This window comes from Tympanuchus pallidicinctus, unplaced genomic scaffold, assembly GCF_026119805.1.
Source record: "Tympanuchus pallidicinctus isolate F22 unplaced genomic scaffold, pur_lepc_1.0 scaffold7, whole genome shotgun sequence".
Taxonomy (NCBI): Eukaryota; Metazoa; Chordata; class Aves; order Galliformes; family Phasianidae; genus Tympanuchus; species Tympanuchus pallidicinctus.
The window spans coordinates 13,062,542-13,088,204 of record NW_026294791.1 but is presented as its reverse complement, the minus strand read 5'-3'; the positions used below and the strand labels follow the sequence as shown (position 1 = coordinate 13,088,204).

Sequence of the window (25,663 nt, the reverse complement as noted above, 5' to 3'; positions counted from 1 at the left end):
ACACCTCAGCTGCCCCAGCTATTAAAGCAGAGAGATCAGGTCCTTGCTTCATCTTTTAACCAGAGTCAGTTTATGAGCTTGTTCCCATGTCTTAACCTTCGTTTTGTTTTACTTTGTTCGTCTTATATTTTTTTCTTGTGTTACCTTATATTTCTTTGCTTTCTTTTGAAAGCGTAAATGAACAAAAACTAAAACAGGAGTTAAATGTGTGTCAAGGAATGAGAGGAATGCCAGTAAGATAAGCAAATGCAATATACCGATAAGAAAAATGAACACAATTTTGCTTTTGTTGTTCTTAAAGTATACATTCTTGAAGTTGGTTAAGAGTAAAGTTCTGTGGCATACATTTTCTTTCTTTCTTTCCTTTGAAAATATTTTGCCAATAAAATTTCCTTGTCAGATTACTGTAAAGACTATTAAATCAGAAGGCTTGTATCCATCAAAGTAGTTAAAATTTTTTCAACTCAACTGCGCTTTTTGCAGAATGATCAAGTGCCAGCCTCAGGAGTATACGTTTATTCCTCGAACATGGATTTTCCCTGCAGAATACACACAGTTTCAGAACTATGTAAAAGAATTGAAGAAGAAACGTAGACAGAAAACTTTTATAGTAAAGCCAGCTAATGGTGCAATGGGACATGGGTAAGTTGCATGTTCATTTCAGTCTTCTTATCCAGAAAAAATGAAATCTAGTGCTATTTAAATTGTTAATTGAAGCTGTTTATCAGTAAGAAGTTTGTTCATCAGTTGTATATCAGTATAAAAAGATCATCCATTGTAAAAATGCTTAACAGCAAGAAACAGCTAGAATATAAAAATAAATAGAAGTGGTATTTTCATGCTGTTCTGAATGTGGCTTAATTAGGAAATACATTTTCTGATAATGATCATGTAATTCTTAAGATCAAGGTTTTTTATTAATTGTGAAATTATCCAAGCAATAGATATATTGTAATCTATTGTGCTTTAACTTAGAGTGCGATCGTACTGAGCACAAATGTCAGGGTTTCAGTAGTTGTGAGGGTGTTCGTGTGGAAGACAATCAGTATCTTCCATAGCTCTGAAAACATTCCAAGTACTCTACTGCATGCCAGAAGTGTGTCACAAAAGTATTTGAGAGCAGCATCCTCAAGGTGGAGGAGAAATGGAGGAGGCACAGTTTTGGAAGGATGTGAGATATGCCAGAAGAGGGACAACCCTGAAAAGACTGTGACCTACAGCTGAGCTGAAACTGTTCTGCCTGTGTCGGGACAGAGAAAAATGAGATGAGATTAAATATCTCAATTAATTCTTAACTCTGTTTTTATTTTTACCTATTTCTATTTCAGATTTTATTGCTTTAATATCATCTTGGATTATACTGCATAGTATAGTGTTTTTCCTAAGTTTTCATTTCTCTTGATAAGGACAAAGATGAAAAGTAACAGGTAGTTCGTGGAAAATATGGGAAAGAAAAATGATGGAAACTAGAGAGAGTGCATTCTGCCAAATGATTTGTAAGTCTAGAGGGAATAAATTATTATACTTTTTATTTTTTTAATCGAAGTGCAACACTTGCACTTAGACCTTGTTGAACCTCATTTGGTTTACGTGGGCTGACTTCTTAAGCTTTTTCAGGTTCTTTTGGCTTCTGCTGTTTACAAAAGAAAAAATAACAAACCAAAGCAACCCAAAATAACTCAGGTACCAGCTACAAGGCAGGGAACTAAAAGCCATCTAAGCAAACGACGATTTTTCTATACCCTACAAAACAACTCTGTAAGGTCTTTCTGCACACAGTATTTAGTCTGATTACCCAACTGAATGACAATAATAACGTATTTCTTTTGTCTAAGTCCTACATTTTAAGAATAACTTTTTTTTTTTTTTTAAACTAGGATCTCTTTAATAAGAAATGGAGAAAAGTTACAAGCTCAGGATCACTTGATTGTTCAGGAATATCTTGACAAACCATTTCTTATGGAAGGCTACAAGTTTGATTTGCGTGTATATATTCTTGTAACCTCCTGCGATCCATTAAAAGTATTTTTGTATCATGATGGACTGGTGAGAATGGGCACAGAAAAGTATCATCCTCCCAGTGACTCAAATTTGGTAAGTGGATGCTCATTCCATTTATTGCATATATATGTAGAATTTCATCTGTGTAATGTTTGGAGGAGAAATAATAAAATGGTGACAAAAATTTGCATTTAATATTCATGTGGCAGAATTTTTCAATTGTCACTGAAGAGAAACGAAGTATTTAACTGATTTCTATACTTGTGACATTCATAGAGAATATATTGCTTATGTATAAAAAACTCTTCTTACTCATCTATAGGATAGAGCTTAAATTTTTTCTGAAAGCAAGCAAAAGAAGTCGATTATTAACGTTCAGCCCAGAACAAATGAAGTAAAGAAAGTAATTCCAACAACAAGTTACACTGTTTTCATATTTCTCTGAGACTGAGTTCAGGGGATGCAGGGGGAGTTAGGCCTTATACCCTGCTAGATTGTTTTCTAGAGTTTCTCCTGAGGATCCTGCAAGGTTTCAGCCATTGTTTTAGGAACCTATTCAGGAAATAGAAAAAAAAAATCAGCAAACAACCAGAGATGTGAAGACCATGGCATGAAAGAGGGCACTAAAATCTCTGAACATCAGGGAATTTGTTGACTTTTGTAAGTGATTGCTTCTTCTGCAGGGAAAGAAGCATGGAATTATATCACCCATTTAATGTTTACCCAATATACTTGTTAATTTTAAGATGATGCAACAAAGCTGCCTATAAGCTTGCAGAGAACCAAGAAAATGGTAAAGGACATGCTAAAAGATGCTTTAATCCTGTGCTGCTGAGAGGTGCAACCCTTCTCTTCTGGCACAGACTTAAGTACAGATGGCAATAAAGAAAAGACTTGGATTTGATGCATCCAGGCATCAGTGGATTTAAATTTCTTATACGTCACTCTGTACTCCACTGCTTCTTTATCTTTCCTTTTCCAGAGTGATATATTTTTAGAACTGCTTCAGTGTAATTATACAATAGAAAATGTATGGTGAGCCATTAACTCTACTTGTCACTTAAAACAGTGTTCTTTTGAAGATTGCAGGTACAATCTGAATCCCAGGAGAAATGGTGCATTTGGAAAAGTTCCAGTACTATATTTGGAACAGCTTGCTTTTAGTGGTTTTTATTGTTACTAATCTCAGTGTTATCAGCACTGAAATATGCTCTGAGTTGATAAACAAGCAGCAGAACAAGCACTTTTCTCTGTGATCTTGCAACTGTTCATGTCTGTCTTTGTATGAAATAACCTGGCTTGTCGCTAATGACATTGTTCCATAGTGACACTGTTCCAGATGAATTCAGACTAAAGATTAGTTTATGTGTTTAACTCACATTCTAAAAACATTTTCAGGGTAGGTTTTTGTTTTTTTGTTTTAATCTGGAAAATAATTAGATTTTCTGAAATAATTTAATTATGTGGAAAGAATACTCAAAAGAATAATAGGCTTCAGAATCATTCTCAAAGCCATAATTGGAAGCCATGTGAGAAATTCACTGCTTGTAGTGCTACTGTTAATTAGCCTGCAACTAAATTATGTGTTGTTTTGTGTTTTTTTTTAAATTTTATTCATTTTTCTTAAATGTACGTGTAGGGAGATAAATGACAGCAGAAGGTTTGTATTGTCTATTGTCTGTCTGATCAAAAAGGAATTGGAACAGAAAGCTTATGGCAAGCTTATAACATTAACTATCACTCAAACAAGGAATGAAATATAGCAGACAACAGTCTCTGTGGACTGTCATCATGATAGTGTATGTGGAAAGCTGAGTTAATACTTGTAGTGGAAGAGATACAAATATATAAATAATGATTTATAAATTGAAATTTAAAGGCTTTGTTTCTTTTTAATGTAGCATGAATCAATTGCTGTTTATATTTTCTTACACAAAGAAACACTCATTTATGTAATGTATAGTTTGAAATTTATCTCCCTCTAATGTATGGCTACCAGCCACTCAAAAATGAGCAGTTCTGGCAGATAGCAACATGACAGATGAATTTATATGTAGGAGATATTTTAAAGTATTGCTATAATGAGAATGTCTTTCATAAATAAAATACAGTGAAAACTGAAATGTGGGATTGTCTATGAAACAGATGTCAGAGTGTTTTTTAGCACTTCAAAGTACCATCTTTGTTGTTTGCTTCTCGTGCAATGTAATTTTTCTGTAAGTTATGACAGTAGCTTTCCACATTTCAATGGAGTTTTTTACATACACACCTGTAAAAATGGCAGGTATATTATCTAACCAGATGTTGATTAGATGTTGATCTACTGCTATTGCAACTGGCTTAAATATGAGCCCAGGTTATATAACAAGGCTACAACATTCAGTATGCGAAATCTCCAAGAACCAGAAACACTAAACCTGCACATTATGTATTTGCAAATATGAACTGTGTCATTACTGATTTAACCTTTTCTTTTAATTTTTTATAATTGGTCATTCTAGAATAACATTTAAATTTCCTTTTTTCTTTTCTCCGTATTTTTAGAGCCAACTGTACATGCATCTGACCAACTACTCTGTGAATAAACATAATGAACACTTCGAACGGGATGAAACAGAGGACAAAGGAAGTAAACGCTCTATCAAATGGTTTACTGAGTTTCTTGAAACAAATAATCTTGATGTCTCCAAATTCTGGAATGATATTTCAGTAAGATGGAACTAATGTACTTTTCTATGTTTTTCCTTAAGGATCACTCTTAGAAAATTTATTGCTTCTGCCATCGCTTTACTCAGAATCCATCATGACTTTTGAAACATTATTAACTATAACTCTAGACAGATACACAAATGACATGCCATAAATGAAGATTAAAATGGCTAAGCTCAAGAATTTGGTTATAAAGTTAATGTTGAACTTCTTCAGTCCTTCCAAACAGTTATTCATGTAAATAGTATCATGCGCACAGACAGTTGTATTTCAATTCTCAAATGTGCTTTTGTAGCATATTAATCAAATTTTATGTGAGAATATTTACAAAACTGTATTCAGCATTGCATATATCAGCAGATTGGAACCTGCACCATCCAGATCAGTGGATGTGCTACAGACATCTTTAGGTGAGGAATATGACTGGGATTGTTACAGCTTAGGCACTGTCTGTAAATATGATTCTGAGAATATTTACTGGAAGCTATGTCATGAAATGAAATAAGGTTGGCTATGCTAAGCCTTAACCTCAATGTAACTTTAGCATTTAGACTGCTGTCTATCTTAAAAAGAACTACGGAAAAAGTACTATGGAAAATATAGCAATGTTTTTTATAGCTATCAACAGCATCTGTTATTCAGTATGAACATTTAGTTGGTATTACAAATCTTCTACATTCTACTAAAGTATCTATAAAAGAATGAAATATGTAAGTTTGCTATATCATGGTGTCATCTCTCCTGATAAATTTTTCTGAAAAAAAATCCCTACAGGAGTTAGTAGTGAAGACTCTCATAGTTGCAGAGCCACACGTCCTTCATGCTTATCGCATGTGCAGGCCAGGGCAAGCGCCAGGAAGTGACAGCGTCTGCTTTGAAGTCCTGGGATTTGATATTCTGCTGGACAGAAAACTAAAACCATGGCTTCTAGAGGTAAATTCCTTTAAACAAATGTAAAATAAATTTTTAAGAGTAAACTTAACCAAGCCCCAGCTGAACTCATGTCTATGTAAGAAAACTTCCAAAGAAAATCTGTGCTTAGCAGAATGTACTGTTGTTGAGTAAATAGATCATGCTTTTTTTTTTTCTGCAATAGTTGTATGGGAACACTGTTTTGCATTGATTTTGGAGACTCACATTGTTTTCCTGGAGAAATGTTGCATTTTAAATGTTTCTGGAACTTTTAATGAGAAATGAGCTGTTAATCCAATTGTTCCAGCTGCACTGTAGCTGAGGTTTATAGAAATTGAGTACTGCATAGATTTCCTTTGTGAGGATGGTCCAGGTAATTTTATGACTGATCCAAAAGTTGTCAACAGTTGTGCTTATTTCTCTTAGAGTTGCAGTATAATTTTAGTTAGAAAAATATAAATTAGTTCACTATCTACCATACAGATACAGGCATACTCAATGGCTTTGATGTGCTGGCTAAAATCAATGAACTTCATCTGTACTACATATACTTTTCTTTTTGTCCAGCAATCCCTTTGATTTACCTCTGCACTTTCCAGATTACCATCTATAGAATGCCTGTAGTTTGCACACAGGTTCTTTGAATGACTGAAATTGCTCTGTGTAGGCATTTCATCTAACTTCATAGCAAATCTCTCTTCTAAGAGAGATGATGAATTAAACTCTTTGGTGAATCCATTGTGAAGGACGCTCTTCTATCTCCTTGGATGTTTACATGAAATATCAAAATTTGGGGGTTTCTGATTTACTATTTATGCTATAGGGCAGTCTCAGAGGAGAACCCCTGGATTCCTTTGGGAGGGAGGAACCTGGCAAAATAATAAATACTGCTTTTGGATTTTGGATTGCTGCAGAATACTTCAGGACTTGAAAAGTCGTGTACTTGGTTGTTATTATCTTTTTAATATAGAAGGTTAATGATCTCCTCTTCTGTTTTTGATAATCCAGATATCCTTTAACTTATTTTGCTAGATGTTGATCTAAGCTAAGAGAAATTTCAAACTGCAGAATGTAGTCAGTTTCTGCACTCATACACAGATTTTCATGGTCTCTGCTTGTCTTTTTTGTAGCACTCTCAGAGCAAACACACAGGGTTTGTATATGTGTGTATAAGTACACACATGTAACATGTTTGCCATATATATATATACACTATGTGTGGTATAATACTGAACAAGCATACATTGCATATATATGTACTAGATATAATAATGTATACCCAGTGTGTACGCATGTGACGTAAAATAATAATGCACAAGACACACAATGTGCAAAAATATAGGTATTTTTATAGAGTATTTTTTCTCAGGCTTCTCCAGCCTTCCACTCTTCTCTCGTTCCACCATTTCCCCGTTTCCGAAGCTCCCCAGGGCTGTGCTCTCCCTAGCAGTGGGAACAAGCACTAATGGCAAGGCTCTGCATGTTCCCAGCGCTGTGGGAAAACTGCCAAGACCAAATCAGGATGGCCAACCTAGTTCTTGCTTTCCACAGCTCGCAGAGCCGTTCTGTTGTAAAGTTAGCTTAATAAACTATCATAGGAAATAAACTGTGCGGCGCTGCAATGACAGCTTTCCTGAGATGACTTCTCTTTATATTCGCCGTTATCCCCGTACCGCTCCCGCCCCGGGATGCTGCCGAACTTCCGGAACCTTCCACAGCGCTCAGCGCAGGGAAACGCACCGCTGCCATCTGGTGGCGCCGGGCGGCCCTGAGCGGCGCCGCGCCCGCGGCTGGCATCCCTCGGGCCAGCTGTTCCACGTCATTTCCAGTTTTACCATAACTTTGTGTTTTACATTTCACAGATTCTGTTCTGCACTCCTTTTTTTTTATCTCTAAACCTAGTTTTATCTAGTTCACAAGGTTTCATTGTGAACATTACTTGGCTCGTTGCATTTAACTGATGCTTGAATTGTTTTTTCAGAAAGTTGCTGCATAAGTATAATCTTTTGCTTGAGATCAAGCTCTTCATCTCAGTCAGCAGCATAGTTTGTAACCAGTAACAGCATCTCATCTGATGCAGTAGGGTTTTTATGGGCTACAGATTTCTTTTTTTCTTTAAAAATGCTATTCTGAGAGTCACTGTCTTAATGGAGAATTTGATCCTTTCCAAAACATGCTGTCCTACAGGTTGAGTGGAGATAAAATATCTGTTACTCAAAAGATGTTGTATTTTTTTCCATTGATTTCAGGTTTATTGAACTCATTATGTAATCTCGTTATTGAGCAGTGGAATATTTCTATTCCTACTGTATATTACTAGAGATGGGAATGCGCTTGATTGCTTCCACAAGGAGGTGAAATGCCAGACTAAAGTTTTTCCCAGGTATTGATGAAGATGGCGGGGGAGTCAGTGTTTTAGGCATTTACAAAGCTTCATTTTTTAAAAGTCAGTATGTTTTGCAAATGTAGCTGGAGGTGGGAGCCTTACATGCTTCAGCTTACACTGCTTAATTTAACTATTGCAGGTATGAAGTCCTTTGCTGACAAGTGTTTAGTTATGAAATATGCTGAGCTCCACAACTGCTATGCTCACAAGTAGTTTGATTCAGTGTCTGCGCTGTATTTCAGTGAAAGCAAAAGTTGAAGATTTTGGTTGGGGAAATTAAAGACTTGTGGAGAGTTTAATTCTACTACTAATACTACTGAAAGATGGTTAAAACTGTGACATTATGAAAATGTGTGAGAAATGTTGTGTTCAATAGTCTATACCAAAAATACTATAGTTATAATGCAAGTGTGTTTTTTTCTCTTTTTTTTCTTTGTTCCCTTGTGTATTCTTTATATGCATCAGACTTTTGAAGTTTTGATGATAGTTTATCCAATAAATATAGCATAAACCTAACACATGACACTGAATAGGAATATCTTGTTTCTGAACTTGCTTCAGTATAAAAATATAGCCTTAGAGACTTATTTCTTCTGACATTTAACCTGTATTGAAGTTGAATAAAGTATTCAGATTCTAGTCACTAGGTATGCATGCTTCTGTGTCCCTCTGGCAGAGCCCAGCAGAAATCATTTGATCTTAGAAATGTCTCATCTTCCATCTACACTGGGTGATAAGCAGGCTTTATACTTAAGGTCAGCTGTCAAGACTGCCTTCTGAAGTTTCCTGATGTGAGAAAGGAGAGATAGTGAACAGGTGGAGAAATTTAAAAGAAAGGTTTGTTAATGCAGCATCCTTGCATGTAGTTGTACTAAATCAAAAGGCAGTTCAAACATCTATACATGCAGTGAGCACGGAATAGCCAGTTGACTTTAAATTCACAGCTGCTTTCTCTGTATTAACTTCCTAATGTACTCAGTTGCTTGGATTTTGTGTTGGATCTACTGCTACATGAAACGCTGCACTAAGATGAGTTTGCAGCAGCCATCCAGAACTGGATCACTGTTTTCACTGTCCGTCTAGTTGCTCCTCAGGACTGAGGTTACATTAGGGTCAGGATTTCAATCTTTGGTCAGGAATTGTGTATCAAAAAAACAAACACCAACAATCCTCTGCAAGTCACAGAGTAGAGCTCCAGTTCTAACTATGAGTACAGTAGCATTTCAACTTCTTAAGTGTCTGCCTTAAGTGGGGTGATAGTGTAATGTTTCCCAGTAGCATTTGGTTTCAGAACAGCATTTTAAATTCCTTCTTACATCTTTCCTACCCCTACCTTAGTTTTCTGCTTATTAAGCACAGTCAATGTGGTTTTGTTCAGAATAGCTTTTTTGGCAACATTCACTCTGTAGGAGAGAGACTATAAATTATTTTATACTTTTCAGAGTGTAATTCAGAGTATACTTCTAAGAGTACATTTTTAGCACCTACAGACCTACCTAGTTCAGGTCTGTGTATGTGTGCATCTGGCAGTCCTGTGAGTTCGATATTGGACTCATGTAGCATTTTACATGTTTCAAATAATTTCTTGTATTTAACTGCATTCTAACTGAATTTAAGGTTTCAGTGTGCTGATTCTAGTAAAATACTAGAAATTAACTGATTGGAAGTTTTGATGTTATATTTGTCTGCTTACTTGTTTTTGATGCATGAAAAAAGCATTTCAAAGCCAAATATTGTTAGTTGCTGTATGTTACTATGGAGTCAAAAATTCAGTACAGAATATCATATTGTACAATATCTAACATTTCTTCTGAATAAGAAGCTGGGGCTTGATTTTTACATTTCTGATTCATTTCAGTGAGCTATTTGTGTATTTAGGTATTTGTTGGACTGAACCATAGTACTGCATGTTGTGTTTCACTTCTCATTTGCATGTGATACAAGACATTAGTTTTCACTTCTGAATCTGTTAGTCTGTTCCTTCCCTCACCAGCACTGCTCATTCACAATCAGCACGATTCCACCCTCTTATTAGCACCTATTGCTCATGTATAGCCCTTTATACAAGCCTGAAAGATGTTCCTTGAGACATTTATGCATTTACGCTTTCTCCCCCAAAGCTTTCCTGAAAGCTTTTCTGCAGGGGCTCTAGAGCTTGGCGGTGGTTAGATGATGCCTGGTGAAGTCTCCTCGTTTCATTTCCTTTCTTCTTCTATGTTTATATTAACATTTATGATGTCTTGCTCTGCACTTAGATTTGAAGTAACTCATTCTGTTATTTATTTATGTTTTCATACCAGATGCTGATTTCTGTTTTTACAACTTGTTACTTTTCAGAGTAGAACTGTATTCCAGACTAGGAACAAGGAAAAAGTTTCCTGTGCTGGACTCCTGTAGCACAGCACATAGTTATAATGTGCTTAACAGCACTTGCTGTGGTAGATTTCAAGCCACAGCAACCAAGAATGCATTAAACTGGATTTAAATTGCCAGTACTTGAATCAGGTTCATTCTGAGTGTCTGGATAAGTTGATGTCTGAGAGGTACATCTCCTGGCTCCTGACTTCTGTGATGATGCTTGATTCTCTAATTATTTAAGAAATACTATCTGAGATGAGCATTTCAACATGTGTTCTCTTGTTCTCTGTGATATCTGAAAGAATGTCTTTTCCTGTTACAACAGATAAGTTCCTAATGAAGTTGAGCATTCCTTTTTTTTCCTTCTTTTCCTTATTTTTTCTTTTTCCAGATTAACCGAGCCCCAAGCTTTGGAACTGACCAAAAAATAGACTATGATGTAAAAAAGGGTGTTCTGCTAAATGCATTAAAGCTTCTCAACATAAGGTAATCTTGTCTTCTTCAGTTTGGCTCTCTCTCTTTTTTTTTGTTTGCTTGTTCGCTTGTTTGTTTTCAATTGGACTAGTAGAGTGTGACATTTCTTTCCCTGTTTAAATTCTGAAACTTAAACAGTTCTCTTGCTGTGAGTTTTGCTATTAAAAGCTCAAATTTAATTTTTAAACCTGTTCAAGTGCTTGCCAGAAATGAAGTGGTAATAGTCATTTTCATGCCTTTTAGATGCTTTTTCAAACAGATCTCATACTGGGAATATTAGTGTAGTCATAGCAAGTTTGCTCTGACAATAGTTTCATGCAGAGTCATAAGGCATCCCCTCTATAAGAAAGCCTGCTTGTTGGAATTTGTTGAAGAAAATCTAAATTTCAGGAAAATAGCTGCTACCATATTTCTGCATTAAATTTCAACAGTGTCATTATAGCACACCTTAATGTGTGAAGATTGGCAGCCATAAAAGTTAATACTAAAAAAAAATTCTTAGTGTTTGACTACTCATTTGTGTATCACTAACCATACAAGAGCAACTGAAAGCTGCAGATGATTTACTTGAAATGAAAGTGCATTTCAACTCAGCTGCATTATGTCGATAACCAATGCTTGATAAGGCAGTAAATCTTGATGCTCTGATTTGAGTTCTGAAAAATAATGCCTGAACTCTTCTTACTGCTACTTAGCTATCAAAACCTGCATGGGGGCTTATTTAAGTGAATGTGCTAGATATATTCTGCAATGTATTTTGCTATAGATGGTCTTTAATGTTATCTGTAGAGAGAATAAACGTTTTTCTAGTTCTTATTCTTTGTGGATTGATGTACCTTAATGTTCCTTGTGATTCAGAACAAGTGATAAAAGGAGAAATTTAGCCCAACAGAAAGCTGAAGCTCAAAAGAGACTGTATGGTCAAGGCTCAATGAAAAAACTGTTGCCAGGTTCTTCAGACTGGGAAAAGCAACGCCACTCCCTGGAACGGAGAAAAGAAGAACTGGTAGGAAAGAAAAATGCTGTTTCTTGCCCATGATTTACATTATCTTTGTTTTAATTGTCTTACTTTCCTGATTTATAGAAGGAAAGACTTGCACAAGTACGCAAACAGATTTCCAAAGAAGAGCATGAAAATAGGCACATGGGGAACTACAGGTAATCATGTGAGCTATATCAATCAGAAGATTTAATGCATTCATTGTTGGGAATAAAGGGAATAAACATTTGTGGCAGATGATAATTTTATGACAAAGATAAGTATGCATTGATAGAAAACACAGATTAGACCAGGTGATTTTTTTTTTTTTTTTTTTTTTTGAGGTCTTTCTCTGGTTCTGTATTTTTGCATGCATTTACTTTATATTGCATCAATCACTCCAGTGTTTGTGCAAAACATTTGCTCCAAAGATGTGATTGTTCAGTGTATCGAGTGTACCAAGAAGCGTGATTTTCATTTTGGACTTCTTCTGTAATCACAAATGGCAATTCTTTTCTCTGGGGTGGGATAGGATCAGGATGTTAATATGCCTGCATTACTCTACAGAGAATGAAATATCAAATCCAAATGTTCTCTATGATGCTTCAGAAGCCTTGTTTGTGCTTCTATCACATTAATATTTCTCTTGGTTGTAATTGGATTTGGCCAGAAAATAAGCATTTATTTTACAATGTTTTTATTATTTCTTGACATTAGCTTCAATGAGAAGTGAATGCAAGGGAATGAATATTTGGTGAAAAGGAGCAGAGCACCACTGAGAAGAGATGATGGGAACATTCACCCAATCTTTGTAACATTCATCTGGGATGTAAGAGGTCTGGGTTCATATCTTTCATTCTGAATTAGTCAGAATGCATTTACTGCTGTTCTTCATCTCTGCTTTTTGAGCAGATGCTCTATGCCAACCCAGTAAAGTTCTTATTTAAACACACACATTTCTGTGTTTTTTTCTTTTTGGCAAATTGTCTTTGCTTACAAAAAAAATTACATCTTTGTAATGTTCCCAGCTTTAATTATGTCTTTTCTTGACACATGTAAAGGTGAGCTAGTACACAAAAAAACCAACACAATGAAAGAGTTCTTTTCTTATTAATTGAATGAGAAGGAGAAACATCATAATGCTTTTAATACATTTTGCTTTATTGATAACTTTAACTTTTTAACTGGTCCCATTTCAGGTTGCTCATCCAGCTCTGGACTGAAAATGAGGCAAATCTTCTCTTTATTAAGCTTTTTGGTTAATCTAAAACAATAAAAATGCAAATATTTTTATTTTTTCTTAAGAAAAAGTAAAGTGGCATTTCGTGACAAATGTGCACATGTGAAAGGGCTGAACAGCAGTTGTTTTCATAATATCATGTGTTCACAAAAAGGCTGGAGAGTCAGCAGAGCCTGAGAAGTAATCTTGGCTAGAGATTCAGACAGGTGTTATCTAAGCAGTATTTTCTCTTTGCGATGTCCTTCTGCAGAGCAGGACTAGTTCCTCTCAGGCATTGCCATAGAATCATAGAAATTTTGCATGCTAGCTTTGCTGTGTGAATTCATATTGTTTCCAGAATGAAAATCTACAGAAATCTTTATGTCCAGACAACTTTTGAATCCTAATCCTATGAACAGTGTATTTTTTCCCATTAACCTCAGATTTTGGTAAAGACACCATGCTTGTGAATGTCAGTTCAGGAAGCAGCTTAGTCAAGTGTCCACCTGCAAATACAACTAGCCTGTCACTTTCATTAGGATCTTGCGGTGTTTCAAAGCAGGAGTTGTGCTTTCAAGCACTTGTGGAAAGAATGTGTATGTCTTTGAAATGGTCTTTGACTACAGTGTATTTCCATATATGTTAGGGTAAATACCTTTTTTACTTTAAAGAATGAGGGCTGCTCTGAAAGTAATGCCTCCCATTTTATGTTGACCCATGAAATCAGAGGTGGATGTTGGTGGGATGGCAGTAGAGGTTGAACCTTCCTACCAGTATCCCATTACAGTTTGTTGCCGTATGACGGATGGCAGCAGAGAAGAAGTCTGACAAATTGGTGTCTGACATGAAAGGGCAAATGAAGCAAAGGGGTACCACTGAATTCCTCCATGTAGAAAAAGTGGCACCCACTGGCATCCATTAGTGCCTGCTGAACATTTATGGGGACCAAACAGAAGATTTGAGCACTGAGGTGGTAGGTGGTGTGTTTCAGTGGTGGTGATAGTGACAGTAATTCACCTCTGCTGGTGCAGATTGTTACCAACGTGGAATGCAGACTGTTGCTTATTGCTGGTGAAAATGCATGGCTAATGTTGATGATTGTGTTGAAAATTAGTGTTCTGTAGCTAAGGTTTTTCTCTTTCAAATAGTGATGTTGTGGTCTTTGTATCTGATGTAGTTTCCATGGAAATACATAGGAGGCATTACTTTTGGAGAGACATACATAATTGTTCTATGCTAGATTTTCAGCAGTGGAACCAACACCATAAAAAATGATGACTACACCTGGGTTAGAGTTTGTGTAGGTATTTTATGGAAACTGAACCGCCTTCCAGTTGAGTCTAATGAGACTGTTTTTTGCCATTGCTATGAAATTGTAACATAAAATCTTTCCAATGAGAAGTTTGTAAAGCAAAAGGAGAGAAAGCACTGTAAGAATTCCACAAAAAATAATCCAAAACATACCAGACATGTATTGCCAATTAATTTATAAATAGTGCTTATGCTTTGCACAGTGCAGGCAGAATTAATTTGAGTTATTCATTACAGTATGTTGTAAGTTAGTATCCCATCTCCATCATTCAAGTGCAGCACATATTCAATCTTTATGTTATGTCCATTAACTCAAAGAATTGCTCAGATTTTCACTGTTTTTTATAGTTTGTTGCTCATACAAATTATTTCGTTGCACTGAATTTTACATGCAATACTTTATTAATACTTCATTTACACTTGGATGTATTCAGACTGATTGAAATTTCAGAGAGTATTGCAAAGCTGTGTTCCTACATATCTCTGGAATGGCTTGCATGGGATTTTTTTGGCTGGCTAATTATGTTTAAACATGTAAGTGTTCACTAAGCTAAAATTAGATTTGGATAGCATTGCTAGGAGCATATGTCTCATGATATGGCATTGCATAATAATTACAGATGGGATACATATGCATTACCATGAACTAGCTGCATGACTTTTGTTCCTAGTCTGATAAGTAGCTCAGAAAATACTATGCTTATCAGTAGGAGATACTATTTAATTTTTTTCCCCCTATTTCAGGCGAATTTACCCTCCTGATGATAAATCATTACTTGAAAAGTATGAGAGTTTGTTAGCCACTGCTTTCCAGACATTTCTTGCTGGGAGAGCTGCTTCACTTCAGCGGGAAATGAATAACCCTTTAAAAAGAATGAAGGTACTGATGCATAGAAGTCTTGTCTTGAAGTCATTTTTCTTGGAATTCACATCCTTGCAGATTACTTTCATGATAATGATATGTGATGGGTAATAAATAACATTTGATAACATTTTCATCATACTTTGTATTGCTTGTGGGCTAGAACCTTGAATTTGGATGAAAGTGGGCCCAGAGTGGAGACAGGCTCACTGACTTCCATTTCCCCAGTCCTCGGCCTTATACTTGGCAGAAACTGCTTATGAGCTGGTCATTACCTCCTTCCTCCAGTAATGTCTCCAACCCATTGTGCACTTCTACAGACTAGAATAACTGATATCATAAAACCAGCTCCACTATTTCAAGGCATCCCCAAACTCGGCTTCATTGTTTACTTACACAGTCAGAGATAAAGAATAGGAGAATCTTATTCTGGAGGCATTCATTGTCTTATTTCAGGAATAGGTTATCAAAGTAACTTCAAAGTCAGATCAGTTGGCACTTGAACTTTGGAAGAATAGGACATGCCATGTTTTGAATTAATCATATTGAAATTCCTATTTCTAGGAGGAGGACATCTTGGATCTTCTGGAGCAGTGTGAAATAGATGATGAAAAACTAATGGGAAAATGCACCAGACAGCGAGGACCTAAGGTATTTGAGTTTTAGATAGCATTTTTCTATTCCTCTCTATAAAAAAGTGGTCTGAGGATTTTAATTGGGAAATTTAGTTAGCTGATCCTGGTGGATGCTTTCTTCCTCATGCTCCCATTAGCCTGTGTGTTTTGCTTAAAAAATGAAATGAAAAATGAAAAATTTTAACTCTATGGTATTCTTTTTCTCTCTAAGCTGTTTTGAGGAATTGCTGGGTATGGCAACAACTGTTCTACAAGACACTACTTGATTTCAGTGTGTGAAATGATCTTTTATATCCACAAATTATCTCAAAAGAATGCTTTGATCTTTAGTCAGTTAGTGCCACTGAGGATTTTTGAGATCATGGGATAAGGGGCACTATGGAAGCTCAAAGGATTATTTATAATCATGATGTATCTGCAGCTTGCTTACTTGCTAAAAACATCATACGATGTATCTTGGAGCCAAAATCTGAATTTAAAGTGAATCTATGTTATTTTTAGCTTAACACTTTCTGGTTGTGCACACAGTTCAATTGAACCTTTGCCTTGAACACACTCTGTATCTCTACAAACTGGTAAAGATTCTTAAAAGTCTTGCCTTCCCTAAATCTTTAGTGCTCAGGAAATCACACTTTGCCTTGGGCACACTCCCTTCTTTGAAGAAACAGTAGGGAATCTAAACAGCTGGAATAATAAGGAGGGAGAAAAACATTTTTCCCTCATTTTCCTCCATGTCCATATATAAAACTGAGGGATACAAGGTGTGCAGTTGTATAAATAATCTTCACATGCAAAAACAAAACATATTTGCTAAAAATTTCAGCCTCTCTTTCTTTCTTTCTTTTTTTTTTTTTAAATTTTTTTTTTTTTTTTAATTTGAATACAGTTAGGAGCTCGTGTTAGAAAACAAGCTGAGAGTCTTCCAGAGCAAAGACAATTTTGTCTGCAATTAAAAACGTTATTGAATTTTACATGGCTTGAGAAATATTTTCTGAAAATGTCTTTTTAGTTTCTGGCCTCTAGAGGGCACCTTAGACTCGCATACTGGAAGGTTTACACTGCTGTGTTTATTACACCACACCTACTGCATACAAAAAAGATCGAAGGAAATAAAATAAATGCATATACTTTAGAGGAAATTTTGTTATAATTCTTCTGCTATAGAATCAAACGAGTTCAATCAAGCAAAATGAGGGAAAATCAAGCTGATTAGAATTGCTAAGCAATTTACTATAAATAAAATTGCGACTTTAAACCCAGATCTGGATTTTATTTGTTATTATTTCTTTTTGTAATTTCTTTGACATTTCTTCTTATTCTTGTTTAATTGATCTGAAGTCTTGTTCAGGATGTTCTTATTATTTTTAAGTATAGAAAGTGTTAGGAATATGCATATGGTAACTGGAAATAAGATCTCCTTTAAAATCTATGATTTTTGATTGGAAATGATTATTTTTATTTCTTGTATAACATCAAGAATGTTTAATAAGTATCTTTCCATGATACATATTATTTCATTATTAGGATAGCTATTTCTGAGAAATCACTAAGTGTTGAGACACCTTAATTTGTCCTTTTGGCTGGTAGGTAGACATCATAATATTCCTTGTTGTGTAGTCTGAACAATTGTCAAGGCTTTCCCCTGTGGGATGTACCACTTTAATCTGAATATTTCTTTAACTTTTCCTTTTCTGGCCAGACAGCTTGAGTCTGCATAAACATACTATCACTTCCTTGTATGGAGTAGAAGTTTAGGTAGCTTGTGTTTAGCTATTAAATATTGTCCTTCATAGTTTATATTTGTGCATTACATTATATTAAAACTTAAATGAATCCTGGGAAATTTTCTATTTCATGCTGATCCAAAGCGTGTTTGGAAATTGCAATATTTTTTAATGTGAGACAAAATTGCTGTCCATTAGACAACTAGGAAGATGAAGGCATCACTTACTATAGATGGGAGTTAATGGACAGAAAGCATGTAGGGGGGAAAAAAGGGACCACATGAGACTTCTTAGGTTGATAGATATAATGGAGGACATTGCACTTCTGTTGACTGCACCACGACTGCTGTAAGAAGGAAAATTTTCTGCTGTTACCTACATTCTTGCAACACTGTCTCCTACTTTTTGCTCTTTATCTCACATTAGCCTTGGTAATAGCATGTGATTAATTACTTAATGACATTGAATCCCATGTACATATGGGATTCCAAAGATGCCTAACATAGCCTGCTGTATCCTTCCAGATCCTGCTTTCTATAGGATGCTCCTTCAGAAGCATACCAGCTGAAGTTCCCTTGTGTACCTCATTACTTCAGAGTGATCATTATTAAAACATTTCTTCACTTTCTGCAAATACTAGTTAAGGATTGCAACTGATTGTAAATAATATTCTGTGTCATTTGACTGGTGATTTTAAACTTTAATGCAATATGTTGGGTAGTATAAATTGTACTTGAAATAAAATAAAATGACATTTTCACCTTACTGTATTATGCTGCTATTTGTGTGAGAGTGTTTGGGATTATTGTCACTAGTTTAATGAGCTACTTAAACTTTTATTTTAAAATTATGGAAAATCTTCCAGTCAAATTTGGGAGAGTTTAAGTATGTACAAATGAACCTCCATAACTCACAAATCTAGTAAAATTTTCTTCTGTTTTCTTTCGGATTATGAAGAAAATTAATTTTTTTTTTTTTTTTTTTTTTTTTGTGTGTGTGTGTTTGTGTGTTGTGTTGTTTTGTTTTGCTTCAGCCCTTGTGTTCTATGCCAGAAATTGCACAACCCTTAAGAAAATTTAAGAACTACAGTAGTGATAGCAGCTGTGATAGTGGCAGCAGTATGTCAGGGTCAGGAGATGAAACTGAAAAGGAAGACCACAATGAGAAAAAAGAGAAAAAAGTATCATATGATCTTGAAGAAAATAAATATAAACCTTCAGAACGATCAGGTAAGAGAAATTATCATGCTTCTAGCTAAGTCTGGCATACATGAGAAATTATATAAAATACTTCACTTATTTCAGAATATATTAGCATTCGTAACTCAGAGTTAAATATGTTGGTTTTTTTCAGTTCATCCTTAAAATCTTTTCTAAATTAATGAAAATTTTTTATTTTAAAAAGGATTTTTTTACAAGATTGCTATAGGGAAAGATACATCCAAGTTACACTTGGAAATGTTGTAAATGCTTCTCTTTGCTCTTTTATTACTTTGAGAAAAGTTTCGTGTTATTACACAAGTATTTCTAAAATTTTATTTTTAATGTTAGCATTCTTTATTTAGACTGAATTAAAAAGCTTTACAATTATGTAAGAGCAGATGAGGGAAGATGGGCCTACAGATATATGCTCCAGCAACCAAACTCTTTCTTCCATATTATTCCGTTCAGGAAGCCTAATGTAGCAGCCCCACACAATTTTTAGCCTATAGAGAAATATGTGCTCTGTATTAAATCTGATGCATGTTATAGAGGACTGAGTCTACCTGATTAAAGGTGACTAGGAAGAAGAAATAAATGTACTAATAGAACATATAATAAAAAATATACTGGCGGATCTGACATGAATGACTACTATGTATAAGGTATGTGGCACTTTAATGGATGTACACACCTGTTAGTTGTATGTTAGTTACTGATGGAAAAATGGGTCTTAAATGATGCAACTACTTGTTAAACTTTTAATTTGTCTGCAGGTAGAATGAACTGGAAACCTTCGATTAAAAATACAAAATCTCCATCACATTCATCCTCATCATCATCTACAGGTCCAATAAGGCGTTCAGTAAGCTGCCCTCGTTCAATATCAATATTGTCTATGCAGTCACACGCAGCTGAGCATCGTCCCGTCTCTGCCAAAGCACCTCTGCAAATCCAGCGTGCATCCTCAGTGAATAGGTCTCGTTCTTTAAATTGCAGCCCATCTTCATCCAGAGTCTGTCAGACATCCAGCTTGGGAACTATGAGCTCTTCGGGGGTGAGATAACATTCAAAAATGTTTAATTTCTCTGAAGTTCAATGAATACATTACTAATTTTTTCAGTGTCAAAAATTGTGATGCATTGTCATCAATTAAATTCTATTTTGAGAGATACTCAGGAATATAAGATATCTAGAAAGACAGGTCTAGACACATATTTCCTTTTGAAGCTTGTCCCTGAGTTAGGCAAACAAAACATTTACTCAGGTGGTCCAACTAAATCATGAATAGAAAAAGAAAAAAAAATAGATCAAAGAATTTTAACTGTTTAGAATTTAATGTAAGATAACAGTGTATTTCTGAAACATACTTTTTTATTTTTTATTTTTTTAATTTTTGTGTTTCAATTCATACTTTATTACATGACCTGTACATTTCATCACCCAAATAACTTATCTGGAGATGGGGCAGTACAAATTGGCATTTGTTACCCACACTTGCAGCCTTTCTTTCCTGTGGTGTGCTTTGATTGTCAGAAATCCTTTTGTAATGCTAATTAAGTTGCTTCACAGTATTTACTATCTCTAGTAAAGATGCATCCAACAGAATGCACGTTTTCTGTTTTGCCTGTGAGGCTTTGTCTAAATGATGAAAAAGGATCCTTTTAAAATTGTGTGCTGACACCTTGTGAAATACTCCTTAGTGTGGTTTTCTATCTTTTAAAGTCAGCTAATAGAATTGGGAAGACATTAAGATTGTGTCTTCACCACAACGTGTTAAAGGTGTTGTTTTATCACATTAGCTATCTCAAGTTTAAAATGTACCCTTTTATCATCAAGATGTATTCTAAGAGCTAAATGAGACAGGGCTGATATAGATTTTTTTACTCACATTAACTCTATATCAAATACAAATTACTGAAAGATTAAAACCAGTCTCTTGCTGAATGATGTAAAAAATGGTCTAATCTCTTAACATGGGCAAGAAACTATACTTATTTTTCATTGAGAAAGCTCTAGCACGGAAATGATCTTGGTATGCAGATCAATTATGTGAGGTAATAGAGCTTAAGTCGTGTTTCTTAAAATAATGTGAATAAAATAACTTAGAAAATGGATAAGAACTACAGGTAATTTAGCACTATATTGTGAATGCAACTCTGATCATAATTATTTTTGCAACTAAGAACGATATACTATATATTACTGCTAAAAAAATTGAAATTGATAAACTAGAACTTGCTAAGAAGAAATAATTTGTCCATGTTAAATTAGTTTATTGATCCTTCAGGCAGGAAAAAAAAGTATTTTTTATTTTTTTTAAAAGTATTTTGTCATTTTTGGAGGCTTGTAAGATTCAAACATATTGAAACATATGAAAACTCGAGTTTAGAATGAGCTGTTTAGAGCACTGCATTCAGCTCTGGGTCCTCAGTGTAATAAAGACATGGACTTGTTGGAGTGGGTCTACAGGAGGACCACAAAGATGATCAGAGGGCTGGAGCACCTTTCCTATCAAGACAGGTTGAAAGAGCTGGGCTTGTTCAGCCTGGAAAAGGGAAGGCTGCAGGGAACCACTACAGCAAACTTCCAGTACTGAAAAGGAGAGACGGGAATCTTTAACAGTGATGGGACAGGGAGTAATGACTTGAAATTAGAGTAAAGATTTAGACTAGACATTAGGAAAAAAAATTTTCACAAGGACAGTGGTGAGGCACTGACACAGTCTGCCAGGAAAAGCTCTGGGTGCCCATTTCCTGGAGGAAGGTGCTGAAGGCCAGGTTGTGTGGGGTTCTGGGCAGCCTGTTCTTGGGGATTGGAAATAGATGATCTTCAAAGTTCCTTCCAACCCAAGCCATTTGTGATTTACATTTGGGAATTACAGATGTATTATTATAGCAGTTATGATCAAAAGTGGATTTGTAGATATTTAGCAATATCCTAGAAAACTGGAGACAATGCCAGAAACCCATGGATCAGAGTGTGGTTAAAATGTTTTTGCTTCTTTATGTTTCCTTGAAGACTTTGCACAAAGTCATATAATTGGCAGTTTCTGTTAAATATTAATTTAAATTTGTTGCTGTGCAGACAGACCTAAAATGAAGTTTTTAGTAAGAATTTCTTTTAATTATATTGAACTTAGTTATCTCACATCAAATCTAAATTCTAAGTGGTAATCATTATGAATATCTATCATATATTTTCTTACCTTGTTTCAAACAAACATGCGTTCAAACTTGGCTTTTCTTGCATCTCTTTACAACTGAAAGTAACCTTGATGGGTTAATGTACAAGGTATATATGTATGTCAGATACGTATCAGGTACTATGTCTGTGCATTTCTCAAGTGTATTCCATATCTCCTTGTTTAGAATTTTTTTATCAAGGAAATATCTTTGTTATCATCTGACAATCTAATATCATGCCTGATTTTTTTTTTTTCCCTCTACTTAATATTGCTTTTAGAGTGAGTCCTTACTGCAGCAGAAAACTAAAGAGCAAGAAGTCGCTTTGACAAAAGAGGCTCTACTCATTTTCAATGACATGAGAATGAAGTTCCCAGGAAAAACAGATGAAGAATCAGAATTAATTATAGAAGAAGTAAGTATCTATAAATAAGAAAGAAGAATTACAGTCTAGATACTTACTGTTTATGCTGCTAGAATGAAAGAAAGTAGAAAGTTCAATTTATGATTCATGAGCTGCTGTGGCCTTAGAACTTCCATAACTCAGGATAATTCAAAGATTTCAAAAGCTTGCAGCTTTGCACACTTTCTGACCTTAAAAAAGCAGCACTGAAAACATTCTTATGCCTTTATAAAATATATGACAACTATCAGAAAGATTAGGAAAAATCAGTTTTTCATTGTCGAGACAGTTCAGACTTTGAAGTAAGTTAAGAATAATGTTACAACTCATTAACAGTTTATATTTTATCTGGTATTGTTAGTGCAGATCCTGACATGTTTAATTTGAATATGCTTACTGGAGAACACAAAGAGGTATGCTGGGAGGTTGCTAGTCATAACGATCACAATTCACACTCTTTTTTTGGCTCCTATAGCCTGCTAGCTTGCATTTTCTCACATCCAACATTCCATCAGCCTTACCACTTGATATATGAAGCAATCCCTGATCTGAGGGAGAATTAAAAAGCAACATCTAATATTCGGCTATATAAGAAAAAATATATGGTATTTAAATCTCTTATAGATCTCTACTGCAAAGAAACTAACGTAAGCTTGGAAAAGAAAAAAATAGAGAGGTTTTTCTCAATTCAGTAGAAATAGAGGGATGTAGTCATTTAAATTAACCCCTGTATTGTGATGTAAGTAAGCAGCTCACGGTGTGTTGAAATTCATCAGGCTAATTCCTTATCCAGTTGGAAATGCTCTTTATTCTCTTCTGTGACTTTTTGAATTTGTAGAAATGTTTTTAAGTCTCCAATAATCTGTGCAAATGCATCACAGTGGAAAGGAATTGTCCTGTATTGATGGTCGATTTAGTTGATTTTAAAAGACAGCATTTGTAAATAGCATGTTTGGATTCTCTTCTCAAAACTAGAAATAAAATTCAACATTAATTTTACTTTCAGAAATGCAAGAGCATATGCATATTTATCTATCTACGTGTGTGTGTGTGTGTGTGTGTGTTTGTAAATGCACTCCATCTAGTGGTGCATTCTAAATAGAGCGCTAGGATGATTTTAAATACTATTTCTTACTGCAGAATTCTCCTTAAAATTCATCTGTCTTTAATCAATTTCTGTTGGAAAGTATTTCTTCATGGAAGTAAAGAAGTAATTGTATATTAGCTGTCAAGCAGAGCTGGCCATAGGTCTGGAATAGAACACAGAGATAGAATAGTAAAAATGTATGCTCACAGTTTAAGCTATTTTGTTAGCCAACATCGTAAAAGGAAAATATTGCTCAACAACAATGATCATATATAGAAAGCATGTTTTCGACGTATGAAACAAAGAAACTGTTATGCATTGTGGAACTCACAGTGCTGTTTTGAAGGGATCACAACTGTGTCAGTCAAGACAAGCTTCTATCTATCTGCTTTGTAGTGTAGGGCTGTCAAAATCTAGGTACTAAAGATGGAAGGATTAAACTGCTGAACATATCTTGGCAAATGTCTCCCAATATGAATTTGAAAATATTTTAGAGAGAATCTTTTTACACAGAGATATTCTAGATAGTCCATATGTTAAAATTGTGAATATCTGTGAATGAAGTGTCAGATTATGATTATTTTTACATGCATTTATTTTTTTCTTTTGTTTTGCAACGACTACAGATAATGGATAATTGGAAGTACCATAAAACAAAAGTGGCATCATATTGGTTAGTAAAACTGGATTCTGTAAAGCAACGAAAAGTAAGTGATACAGATTTCGTTCTCTCAAGATCATCAGGTGTAGACAAATAGCAGTGTGCCTACTGGTGTTTAGCAGTTTTTGAGAGTGACTTGAGATGTTCCAATACTGGCTAGTTTCTCTAATGGATATGGATTAATCCTATTACAGGTAATGATGATGCTCCGTATTTAGACAAGTGTAATTATTTTGAAATATAATTACAAAAGCAATTTCTTTAAAAACTGGACTGCTGAAAGAAAAGGGGAAAAAAAAAAGCCCTTGGATACTTATCCTTTTAGCAAACATTCTGAAAGGGTACTGATTCAGCAGATTTGATTGATAAGGATAGGTTAGTCAATAATTTCAGACTAGGAATGTTAAAACTCCATTAGGAGTTAGTGATGTTGCACTTCGTTAGTTGAGTCTTTGACACACTGTTTTACAACAGATCATCTTAAAGAAAAAACAGGCCAGCCAAGCACAGATTTTTAACATTGTTATAGCATTCAACTGTCTACTTTAGTCTTAGAAAGGAATAATTACATTTATTTATCATTCTGTCTTTATTCATCTGCTGTCTATGAGCTACTGTTGTATACAGCAGCTGAAGAATTTTTTATCTTTTTAAAAACTGACACAGTATAGGATGCCAGACATATCTGTGTGACATAACATATGTCAGTCAAAGTCATCTTCCCAATATAATATTTATTTAACTTACTGTAGAAGAAATTTTTTTTGTTAGTACTTAGGTGACCCTAAAGCAGTATTTGGATTTTAGTTTCAGTCACTGACAAAATATGTGGATTAGCATATCTGTTCCAGGCATTTAATTTCTGTATTTCTCAGTTTCACAATCTATTTTATAGACCATAAAAGTAAGCAACTTAATAAAAACGCTGCACACATGATAAATACTATCATTGGAAAAGGTTGGTTGATGGTTGAACAGGAGAACAATTTCTGATCCTCATCTCAACTTTTATTTAAAATCAGCCCTATGATTCTCAGGCTTTCAAACTGTATTTTATTGAACATTGCATTAAATGCTTGTTTTCATACTGGACAGAGAGAACATTACCTTAATGTGATATCATTTGATAGAAATATATCTGACTATTCAAGTCAAATTATGAAGTTCAGATGCTGCATTGAATGTGCATCTATACAGCTTTTAAAAGTTAAATTAGACATGACAGACTTGACAGCGTGGAAAGCTATAACATAACTAGAATTCTTCTTTAACCATGTCAAGTGGCAGCACTATAACTTAGCAGACTTCTTGTCCACTGTCAGGAATCTGTACAGCAGCCGTCTTCATTTGCTGAAATTGTTTAATTTTTTTCGTATCCTAGAACTTTTCCGCTGAATATTCCTTTGTCTAAAATGATCTAATTTGTTTCTTGTTACAGGAATGACTGTTGCAATGCCAATAGGCATTCACATAGGTCTTTTCCACTGTGTGCATGTGGCAGTTATAACCTTCAGTGCAAATCCAGAGAGAGGCTTAGTGTGGACTTGTAGTGATATAG

General features: G+C 34.9%; 1 protein-coding gene across 13 annotated transcripts in view; it reads left to right on the top strand.

The window, feature by feature from the left end:
- TTLL7 (tubulin tyrosine ligase like 7) overlaps positions 1-25,663 on the top strand; it is a 75,510-nt gene that overhangs the window by 36,376 nt on the left and 13,471 nt on the right. For 11 of the 13 annotated variants that reach the window (XR_008202464.1, XR_008202465.1, XM_052667080.1 and 8 more), the window contains 13 exons: positions 484-642; positions 1,878-2,094; positions 4,546-4,710; positions 5,485-5,643; positions 10,758-10,852; positions 11,699-11,846; positions 11,925-11,998; positions 15,094-15,229; positions 15,776-15,862; positions 18,604-18,799; positions 19,546-19,826; positions 22,235-22,369; positions 24,071-24,151. Coding sequence is in view for 11 of the 13 variants with exons in the window: in XM_052667080.1 (XP_052523040.1) it covers positions 484-642; positions 1,878-2,094; positions 4,546-4,710; positions 5,485-5,643; positions 10,758-10,852; positions 11,699-11,846; positions 11,925-11,998; positions 15,094-15,229; positions 15,776-15,862; positions 18,604-18,799; positions 19,546-19,826; positions 22,235-22,369; positions 24,071-24,151 (1,933 nt within the window). In the remaining 2 variants the exon portion in view is untranslated. The remainder of the gene's footprint in view (positions 1-483; positions 643-1,877; positions 2,095-4,545; positions 4,711-5,484; positions 5,644-10,757; positions 10,853-11,698; positions 11,847-11,924; positions 11,999-15,093; positions 15,230-15,775; positions 15,863-18,603; positions 18,800-19,545; positions 19,827-22,234; positions 22,370-24,070; positions 24,152-25,663) is intronic. The other 2 variants (XM_052667084.1, XM_052667090.1) reach the window with 1 other exon arrangement.